This window comes from Carya illinoinensis, chromosome 8 (genome assembly GCF_018687715.1).
Source record: "Carya illinoinensis cultivar Pawnee chromosome 8, C.illinoinensisPawnee_v1, whole genome shotgun sequence".
Lineage (NCBI taxonomy): Eukaryota > Viridiplantae > Streptophyta > Magnoliopsida > Fagales > Juglandaceae > Carya > Carya illinoinensis.
Window position 1 is genome coordinate 21,238,747 of NC_056759.1, and position 11,429 is coordinate 21,250,175.

Consider the following 11,429-nt stretch of genomic DNA (forward strand, 5'->3'; position numbering starts at 1 on the left):
TGAAGCTATTTGGTTCTAGATGGGAAAAAAATGTTCACAAGAGTGAAGGATCAAGAGACGGAGGGACACCATCCAGTCGCATGGGAGGAGAAAAAAAGAATGAAAGAGATTTGTCGGAGAGACAAGGCTTTTGTAGATGGGGAGGACATGGCATAAGTAGAATAGGAATGGAGAGCGTTTTTATATCTGTATTGGTATGGTATAATATTCTAGATGAAAGAAGAACAAAACCAACCTACAAAGACTGTACAATCATAGCACACCCTGATCTTTGGCGACTTCAGAAATTGACGAGTCTTCCCCATATTCGACTGCCAACTCTTATTCAATTTTTAGTGCAAGATAGTCTTGATTCTCAGATATTAAAAGATGTAGTATTGTTAAACTTTATATTTATTTGATTGTGGCATTGTGCAATGTCTCGATTTGCACAATCAAATTCAGAACCAGTTTTGGAGTACAAGTTGTATTTTTTTTATAATATATATATTAGGTTTGGTGGGCTTTTCGTGTTAATAAGTTGATCAAACTTTCTTACCCCAAAGAAAAAAAAAAAAGTCGATCAAACTTGATTTTCTACTTTGTGTGCCCTTTAAGGAACAATTAAAAAAAAAGTAGAGCTAAAAAATTAGAATCAATCACACGACATAAAGTTTACGTGATTCAACAATATACTTACATCCACATCTATGAAACTACAAAAAATCTTATTTAGATGATAATAAAAAAATACAGTGTGACAATTGTACAATATTTAATATAATATATAGTAAGCCCTAATTAGCGGGCCAGATTGAATTAAGAGCCAAAAATAAAAACTTTTAGGTGCCTTTTTTAAGATATAAAATGTATATTTATCCATTCAGAAACGATGAATTGATGCATATTTGAGTTTGAGTTTGGTAATTGGATACATGGTCCTTCAAAAAATCTTCTTGTATCACAAATCTTTCACTTGTTCTACCCTTTTCAAATTCACTACCTAAGAGAAAATTAGAAGGAAAAAAATGTTAATGGAGCTTGAATTCCTCAGTCTCAACTTCAAACCAGTTGAAGCTAGATGTCAGAATCGTCTATGGTCTCCTCTATAATGCCAATGCAAGTTCCTACAGACTTTCCCATGGACATGGCCTCTACAAGCTTAGCTCGTGCTAATTCATGGCGCCGCAAAAGTAGGACTGTATTTAGTACAGACCATCTGACTTGGGAATCCACTTTCTTCTGTGTGAAAGCCAAGCTTTTGGGTAGCATGTCCAACTGTTCCATCATTGACGATCAAGTTCAATTAATAATATGTATAATTTGCTTACCATGTCAAATAAGTAAGAACTAGTACGTACAAACCTTGTCAATGTTAGCAGGGCCTCCCTCAGCAATTCCATACACAAGATACTCAGCCGCCATACCCGCCAGTGCTATACATGAGAATCTCTTCAGTGTTTGAAAAGCAAAAGGATTTGTTTCTAGGGAGATAAAACTCATTATTTTCAATCAAAAAGACTAAATATTTTTTAAGAGTAACATTAAATGAAATATGTTACAGGCATGTCTATATATATATGCTGTAAGAATGCTGTGACATACTGTAGCAGATACTTTTCCCGCATTAACCTGCATGACATGGAAGGGAAGGTAACATTCAGTAACAAGAAGGCAAAACACTGTTTATATTGGTGGTAAAGATTTCCTTTTTGTATATTTTTTAAAAATATAGTGCCTATCAAGTTATAAGTTTGTATATAGCAGCATTCTGCTTGCCCATTAGAACTAACCGTACCCCCTCCAATGAAACCTTTTAAATTCCACTTTTACATAGACCACTTCCCTTATCAAAGGTTAAGCTGCTATTGTTTAGCCATGCTTGATTAAATCTAAGCATCACCAGGTCCTATGCATCAAGTCAATAGATCAGACCAATCCCAAAGAATTTATTCTAGAAAAAATGCCACAATCTCTGTATCTAAAGTTCTATTATTTATTGTTTGATCAATGATACCGTGACAGCATCCAACATACTTGTTATTGTTGAAGATTAAACTTGATTTATTGCAAGAGGCCACAATTTATTAAGTTGATCATTTACGAGATATGTGAAAACTGAAAAATTTCTTTTCATTATACCTAGGTGTGTACCGTCTCGTAAATCTGAATGGCCATAAATGTAATTAATTTAATTTCCAGAATTTTCTTTTGGTTCTATATATTGATGTACTGAAACAATGTTTGATGGAATGAGAAAAACAGAGTATTGACGTACAAAGTGCTTCTTTCCTCTTCTTCTATTGTTTTGTCTCTATTTTGATTCCAACAGTTACTTTTAGGTATACCACCAATTGGGTAAGGGACACAACTCCATTACCTCAATGGCTACAAGATCTTATCAACGCCCATAAGTGATAAATTATATATCAAATTGATGAAATGGAAAGAGTGGATGTTATCATATAACTTTCTGTCGACAAAGTTAACAAGTTGAGCAGCAGGCTCGACCTGCTGACAGTTGCCACAGGTTTAACCTGTGACAACATAGACAATAGACAATAACTCCCTCAAGTCAACTTCTGACAAGACCCAAAAGAGCTTTGAGCTCTGCTACAAAGTCAGATCCGATTCATAGCAATTGGTTCTGGATAAAAGCAGCAGAGCCATGGCATCATCAGGTGCCTTTAGTTGTGAAGGAACGTGAAATGAAACCTGACCTTCCATAAAATAAGTATGTAACTTAATAGAACAAAAACAGCAGCGAGACTGAAAATAGAATAGGAACATAAGAAATGGCCAGCTTCATGCTGCACAAGAGGTCCATATTGACATAACCAACAGTTCTAAAACTTATCAGAAGATAGGTAATACTGTAATGAACATACAACACGATAATCTTATAGAACAAAGCAGCCCTGAACATATTATGGCCTTTGAAACAAGAACATAGCATGAATGTCATCACCAAATAAATGTAGAATGGTCTCAACATAGTGTTATTGGACAGTTATTCCTATAAAAACATAATGAACAAATGCAATGCACTACCACACAATGAGAGAGAGGTATCTTACTTGAACAACCCTATTGTGGTACTTCTGACTAAATGTGTGCCCAATTGTATCAAGAACCAAGCTACCAACACCTCCATCAAAAGAGACCTAGAAACAACCAATATTGTAAGATTCTAGTATTAGTATGATAAAGACAATTCGACCTTGTCTCCACTGTCAGTGATTTAAACAACACGGGAGTGGGTGAGTAGGCCAATGAAATAATTTTAAGTACCTCCAAGAATAACACAACATATTGTTACTCAACCAAAAACACACAATTTCATAATAAAACAAGTCCTTGGAACATAGTTTCAGAAAAGGGTCTTGGGTAGAGAGAGAGAGAGAGAGAGAGAGAGAGAACGGAATTATTGAATCCAGTGTCCATAGAAATAGCAGCCCCAGAGAAAAATATAGAACTTGTTGTGGGCTAAAGCCAAGCACATTCTAGAGGCAGCAGGCCCTCCTAGAGCAGCAGCAAGTTGCAGGTTTCTTTCTATTAAACCAAGTGTTGCATCCACTAGTGACAAAAGAGACGATGCTTCGATTCCATTCAGCCTCAATTTATCCAAGGAATAAAGTCTTAAAGGCACCTGCGTCATTAACTCCCTTGTATGGTGAAGAACTAATCTTTATCAACTTTGGACAAGTACACAGGGAGAACAACTATCTACTAGCGATATGCAGATACATAAAACTCTATAACACTGAATTATTACAATTCTATTTTTGAATCATAAATTAGACTACATCTTCGCCAATTTGTAGCTAGACTCATCCAAGATTGCAAAGACAATTTTCCTCTATTTTGCATCAAGACAATTCAATATTTTTCATTTGAACGTTTTGTTTTTACATTTGAACGTGAATGCTTGTGATTTAATGTTTGGATGTTTCATTCGCACGTTATTGGGTAATTGTTTGTGACAGTTTCTTGGTCCGAATGCCCTGGCCTTGAGTTTTCTCTTTATTATATAAACTATACCACCGAATACTATACATGGAAAGTCAACTATATACAACAAACGGTGCCTAACATTCCTCCATAATTCAACTAATACGGTGCCTAATATTCTCGTTGACAGCCCCCCTCAAATTGATGCCCGTAAATCAACAAGCATCAATTTTTTACTTAGGAAGTAATGTCGATGACGAGTGAGAGCCTTGGTGAAGATATCAACAATTTGTAGTCCAGTAGAAATATGTGAAAGAGTGATAACACGAGCTTCAAATGCTTCACGGATAGAGTGACAATCGACTCCAATATGCTTCGTGCGCTCATGATAGACAGGATTGGTTGTGATCTGAATAGCACTTGTATTATCGGCATGTAGAGGTGTGGGATCAGTCTCTAAAAAATCTAGCTCAGCAAGCATACCTCGAAGCCAAATAATTTCAGAACAAGCTAAAGACATCGCCCGGTATTCAGATTCCATAGATGACTTAGAAACTCTGTCTTGCTTCTTACTCTTCCAAGAGATCAATGCATTACCTAAGAACACACACCAACCAGTGATGGAGCGACGTGTATTCGCACAACTAGCCCAATCAGCATCGCTATAAGCAGTAAGACGAGTAGAGTTGCTAGCCGGGAAGAATAAACCACGGGCAGAAGTGCCCTAAACATAGCGGATGATCCTACGAACAGCAGCCAAATGAAGATGACGAGGAGTCTGAAGAAATTGACTAACTTGCTGTACAACAAAAGAAATGTCTGGTCTAGTAATGGTGAGATAAACAAGGCTACCCACCAACTTTCGATATAAACTAGGATCAACAAGTAAGTCACCCTCCTCTTTGCGAAGCTTGACATTTAATTCCATAGGTGTATCAACAGAAGTAGCCTCCTGTAGGCCAGCTATAGCCACCAAGTCACTAGCATACTTATGTTGATTGAGTGAAATACCAGAAGGACTACGATGCACCTCAAGACCAAGAAAATATGTGAGAGATCCAAGATCTTTCATATGAAATGACTCTAAGAGATGAGTTTTGAGCTGGCCGAATAAGACAGAATCGGAACCAGTGATCACAATATCATCAACATAAACTAAAAGAACAACAATACCTATGTCTGATTTCCGAAGAAACAATGAAGTATCATACTTGCTTTGTTTGAATGAAAATTGTAATAAAGTTGTGCAGAATTTATCAAACCAGGCCCTTGGAGCTTGCTTGAGACCATAAAGGGAGCGACGAAGCTTACACACATGTGAAGTCAGAAAGGTGAACAATCCCTGGGGTGGCTTCATGTAAATACACTCTTTAAGATCACCATGAAGGAAAGCATTCTTAACATCCATTTGATGTAGTGGCCAATCATTGGAAGCAGCAAGAGTTAGAATCAGACGAACAGTAGTCATTTTAGCCATAGGAGCAAAGGTCTCTTCATAATTGACACCATATTCTTGATTATTCCCAAGTGCAACAAGTCGAGCTTTGTAACATTCCAAATGTCCATCAGATTGGACTTTGACTGAATAAACCCATTTGCAACCCAGAGGAACAATGGTAGGAGGACATGGCTCAATGTCCCAGGTGTGATTGGCCTATAAAGCAGCAATTTCTTCTTGCATAGCTTGTCGCCAACAATCTTGCTTGACAGCATGTGAGTAGCTTGTGGGAATATCAAAATTGGATAATGTAGCAGTAAGAGCAGAAGCAAACCATCCATACCTATCCGGAGGTACTGACACTCGAGAAGAGCGACGTGCCAAGTGCTCTGAGGGTGTTGCAACTGATTGGTCCTGGAGCATGGTAGGAGCAAATATCGGTGGAGCCACCGGAAGAGACTGTGGACGGGAGCGTCTCGTATACACAAAACCTGGTCTAAAGCGAGAACTGACGAGATGATGATCTGAGAATGGCTGTTCAAAGGAGGGGAGAATCACAGTAGAAGAGGATGACACAGAAGACACAAGAAAGAAATGTTGATTTTCAAAGAAAATAACATTTCTAGAAATTCGTGTACGATGTAAAGTATGATCATAACACACAAATCCCTTTTGATACACATTATATCCCAAGAAAGCACAGCGGACAGATTGAGTAGATAATTTATGTCGCTCATGAGGAGTTAAATGCACAAAACATACACAACCAAATGTACGAAGGTTATCATAACTAGGTTGCGTAGCAAATAAGCGGAAATAGGGAGACTCCATATTTAAGACTTGAGAAGGCAAATGATTAATCAAATAAGTAGCTGTTTTCAGAGCCTCGACCCAAAACATGGATGGAACAGAAGATTCTAACAAGAGAGTACGTACCACATCAAGGAGATGACGATTTTTGCGTTTGGCTACTCCATTTTGTTGAGGAGTAGAGGGACATGAATGTTGATGAATAATACCCTTAGAAGCCAAGAATGTTTGAAACTCAGTAGACAAATATTCACCACCGGAATCTGTGCGTAATGTTTTTAATAGAAGCAAAATATTGATTGTCAACATACGCTAAAAATTTAGTAAAAATACGAAAGACCTCAGATTTAGAGCGAAGGAAGTAAACCCAAGTAAATCTGCTATGATCTTCAATAAAAGTCACATAGTATTTAAAATTTTCATGTGAAGAAATAGAAGAAGGTCCCCAAACATCACTATGGATAAGATCAAAGCAGTGAGATGCTCTACTAGCATGCAAAGGGAAGGGAAGAGTTTTGCTTTTACCAAGTTTGCAAGAATCACATTCAAGAGATAAAGAAGAACGATTTTTATTACCAAGTAAACTAGAGTTCAATACATGAGATAAGATTTGAGTATGGATATGACCTAAACGACGATGCCATACCATACTAAGATCTGAAACATTATTACAAGCAAAAGACTTAATAGAAGAAACTGGAGAAAAATTGGGAACAGACAAAAATAGTGGAAACAAGCGCCCCACTTTAGGTCCCTTCGCGATCGGCTCCCCCGTTACCTGGTCCTGCACAACACAACCATCACCAGAAAAATTAACAGCACAATTATTATCAACTAATTGGCCGACAGAAATAAGATTCGTAGAAAGCTGAGGAGCAAGAAACACATCAATGAGCTTCGAAGAAACATCTCCGACAGCAGCTATGGGCAAAGAGCTGCCATTGGCAGTCTGAATAGCAAATTTACCAGCGTAGGGCCGGACATGGCATAAAGCAATGGGATTATTAGTCATGTGATTGGAGGCCCCCGAGTCCACGTACCAGAGTTTAGTAGAATTGTTACCTTGGAACCCCATTGCTGATAATGTCGAAATGAGCATCTGTTGCACCATGTTGGGGGTGCAGTAATTCAATGTAGGAGGTGCAGGAGAGCCATTTGCTGCAGAAGGTGCTGCAGGCAAAACAGTAACCGAAGTCTGAAATGCTTGGGCCTGACGATGCTGAGGTGCGAGTACGACATTCTATGATAATGTGACCCTTCTTCTTGCAGTAAGAACAGAATTTCTTAGAACAATTGGCAGCAATATGCCCATATTCCTTGCAGCAGAAACATTGCAAGTTTTTAGAATTGATAGAGGGTCCTCGTCTGTGTGCAACATAAGCTACAGTTGACATCCCAGAACTGCCATGAGATTGCTCCAGAATAGCTTGAGTACTAAGACGTTGTTCTTCACGAAGTAACTCTCCAAAACAAATATCAAGAGAGGGAACAGGAGATCTGTTCAGTAAAGAGGAGTGAACTGATTCATATTCTGAACGTAGCTTCATAAGAAACTGATCACGGCGGCTAGTCGTATGAAGAGTCTGAATAGTGCAAAGAGTGGCATCGGGAACATTCGCTGTAACCAAATCAGCATATTCATGCCAAAGGGTTAGAAAAGCCGAGTAGTAGTCCTGGATAGAAAGACTACCCTGTTGAAACATGGCAATCGCATGTTCTAACTGAAAGCGACGAGCATCATTATCCTGATGATAAACCCTCTTCAAGTAAGCCCACATAGATTGAGCAGAGCGATGGGGTCGCAAGTTGGTGACAATATGGGGCTCCACGGAACCAAGAAGCCAAGACATGATGCGTGCATCAAGCACGGCCCATGACGGAGAAGACCCGACATCCTGAGATTGTGTAGAAGCGGAGGTTTTGGCGACATCTGTGCCATCAATATGACCCCAAAGGTCTTTTCCCTTGAGAAAAAATTCAAACTGAAATGCCCAGGTAGAATAATTTGTACCCGTAAATTTAACACACACAGGTGCAGAATCCATTGGAAAAAAAATTGTTGAGACAAAAAAAATAGCACTAAAGATGCCAAGAAGCAAAATCACAAAAAAAATTAGGAAGCTAATAAAACTGCCGAGAGGATACCGAAATTGTCAAGAGATAAATGCTCGAAAAAAAAATGGACTGAAGAAAGTAATAGAGTGCACTGACATATGAAACCGAGAGGGGAAAAGAAAGAAAAAAAATACACAGGAAGACAACACCTGACCTTAATGTCCAGAGAGCCGATAATAAAGACAACACGAGGAAATGTATTTTTAGCTTGTGAAGGGTTAGGATAGATCAAGTCAAAACAATTTTCTACGGTATTTTAGCACCAGATTTTAGTTTGTATAGAACTGGTAAACAGACCAAGAGAACTGGTAAACAGAACTGGAAGAGATCGAGAGAAACCGAGAGGTGAGGAACCTGCAGAACCTGCCGAGAGGAGAGGAGAGAAGCTGTTCTCGTGTGGTTTGCCGAGAACCTGCAGAACCTGCAGAACACGAAGCCAACAAGATGATAGTGCCAAGAACCTGCCGAAAGACAATTCACAGAGTGCCGAAAGACACAGAACAGAACCGGGAACAGAACAGAGCAGCTTGGTCGAAAATTTCTGTAAGAAAAAAAATTTTTGTAGGATCACACTACTAAGATAGATCAAAACACAAGAAAAATTTTAAGAAATCTCTGATACCATGACAGTTTCTTGGTCCGAATGCCTTGGCCTTGAGTTTTCTCTTTATTATATAAACTATACCACCGAATACTATACATGGAAAGTCAACTATATACAACAAACGGTGCCTAACATTCCTCCATAATTCAACTAATACGGTGCCTAATATTCTCGTTGACAGTTCGAACATAAACAATTAACCTTTTGGATAGTTAATATATACGTCAATGCAGAATTGGTAGATCTAATGGTTTGAAGTCAGTGGGGGCAGAGGACCCTTCATTCCCATTAATGTCAGTGAAATAAAACATAGTTTAATTATGGTTGATTGTTGTATTATGCCTTCTTTACATTCAAATCTCTCTTCTATGTACAAGAGAATGCCAAAAAAAAAGGATTGACATTGTATTGATTTGAATTATAATCTTCTGATTATAATTTGACCATTTGATCTCGGCCTTTTGATTATGAGTTTTATAATAGTACTGCGTTTTTCACCATTTTGGTTCCTACAGGATATAATATAGTTTGTTGTTAAGCCTATTTCTTTTACAAACTACTTGAGGTCATGTTTGGGAAGTGAGGAGGAATTCTCCTGCCTTCACTCTTGTGTGGAAGGCGTAGTTTTCTTGCCATTGGCCAGGCTGTTTTTGTGCAAAAACTGATGTCTACTGTTGCTTAGAAGGAATATTTTTCTGCATGAAGGCTGTTTTCAATCCCCTACATCGAAGTTGAAGTGATGCTAAGGGATTGTTTAGGTTCTGTTTTAGCGAGTTTGATGAAGCCTATATGTTATTGTGTAGATCCTACAATTGTTGAAGCTTGGGGCTTAATCATTGTTATTTTATTTTGTCAAGATCTTGGCTTAGACTAGTTAATATTTGAAGGTGATTCTAGTCAAGTGGTCCAAGGCAGCTTCATAAATGGAGGGGGCAAGGCAGGGAAGCTAAACTGCTTGAGCTCAGACATAAATACTCTCCCCCTTTTAAACAAAACACAAAACACAATATAATTTGTTCAAATTTTTAAAATAAAAATAATATTAAAAGATGAAATTGAAAATTAAGTGAAAATGAGTCAATGACACATTGTATTTTCCTTTGGGACATGGCTACCGATTTTATTTTATTTTATTCTTAAACTATCTTGACAGTTAAAATTGAATGAGATTTTATCAAACAAATAGAGTAAATGGTACAATGTATCAAGAATTATTATTATTATTATTTTTTTGAGATCAAAGTATCAAGAATTTTTATTATTATTATCCCCATCAATTCATGTGATACACTTTTTTAAACTTTTAAGCATCTTCAAATTCATTGTCCTAATTGAACTTATAATTTTCAAAACTTCTATTTGAAAAATAATGTAAGTTGATTTTTCAGTTAGATTAAACGACAATTGAAAGCTAAGTAACAAGGCCTATTCTATTTTTTAAAATAGAAATGATTTATGCAGTCTTAAAATTTATAAGTCCTATGCACTCTTTTTTAAAAAAGTTTAAGAAATATATGATCCATATAAAAATTCAACTTTTTTTAATGTTGAATTTCACTTTTAAAAAAAAAAAAATATGCACGAGACTTATATATCTTATAACTATATCTAGTATTGTTAAAAAAAATATATACAAAAAAGTTTGTTACTAATACAAAAATATCAAAAAATAATTTACTTGAGTGTTAAGTTTTACCTAACTCCTTTCCACGAATAAAAAAAATTGTAAGTATATTATTATTAGTATTCTACTAACAAAAAAATAAATATTTTAATCATTTAACTTTTCTAAAAAAAAAAAGAAAAGACACCATGGATATAGAGGATGAAAATATATTCATTTCATAAATAAAATAACATTGCATAATATATATATATATATATAATATTAATTAACACTTCTTCTTCTTTACCAGATCTACTGTACCATTACCAAAAAAAAAAAAAAAAAAAAAAAGAAAGAAAGAAAGATCTATTGTACGGTTCTCTTTATCATTCCTCTCGTTCTTTACTGTCGCCCTTTCTCTTTCTCTCTGCTTCGCCAGGTACTCTCTTCCTATCCTCTCCGTCTCAAGGTTTTAATTGGAACTTCTTTTTTCTTTGTTTCTTATCTTTTAATCTCATGGAAATTATTAACTGGGTTTGTTTAAAAGAAAAGGTAGGGAAGGTAGAAATTAGAAAATAAAATGGATTTTACGGTGCTTGGTATTGTAGAGTTTTTAATCTCGCGTCACAATTCAAGAACAGTATACATGGGCCATTGGCCAGTTTGGACCTATTACGTGTTATTTCTCTTTATGTTATGTAATGAAGTGGGCCATATGGTAGCTGGGTTGATAGCATGTTATTTCTTTTATCCAATCCATTAGTTATTAGTCTTGGGTCATGTGTTATCTAGGCTGAGGCCTTTTTCAGATGTTTTTCCAAGGCTCTAGTATATATGCTCACTGTAGCTACTGAAGTGATTTATCGAGAATCTAAATACAATTGTTTCCTATTTTGCTCTCAACCTCTCTTCTATTGGAGGCTAGG

The 11,429-nt window shown here is 36.7% G+C and overlaps 1 protein-coding gene and 1 long non-coding RNA gene across 2 annotated transcripts; both read right to left on the reverse strand.

Moving 5' to 3' along the window:
- Positions 1–936: 936 nt before the first annotated feature.
- Positions 937–2,157, reverse strand: LOC122274495. The gene is made up of 4 exons (XM_043083531.1): positions 2,134–2,157; positions 1,583–1,611; positions 1,345–1,438; positions 937–1,257 (listed from the first exon to the last, which is right to left on the reverse strand). Exons 1-4 carry the CDS (start codon positions 2,155–2,157, stop codon positions 1,057–1,059), a joined length of 348 nt encoding a protein of 115 aa, XP_042939465.1. The 3' UTR covers positions 937–1,056.
- A 4,565-nt stretch (positions 2,158–6,722) lies between these two features.
- On the reverse strand, positions 6,723–7,372 carry LOC122274258. The gene is made up of 2 exons (XR_006228263.1): positions 7,241–7,372; positions 6,723–6,962 (listed from the first exon to the last, which is right to left on the reverse strand). It is a non-coding gene; the product is annotated as an uncharacterized LOC122274258 (long non-coding RNA).
- Between the last annotated feature and the right edge of the window lie 4,057 nt (positions 7,373–11,429).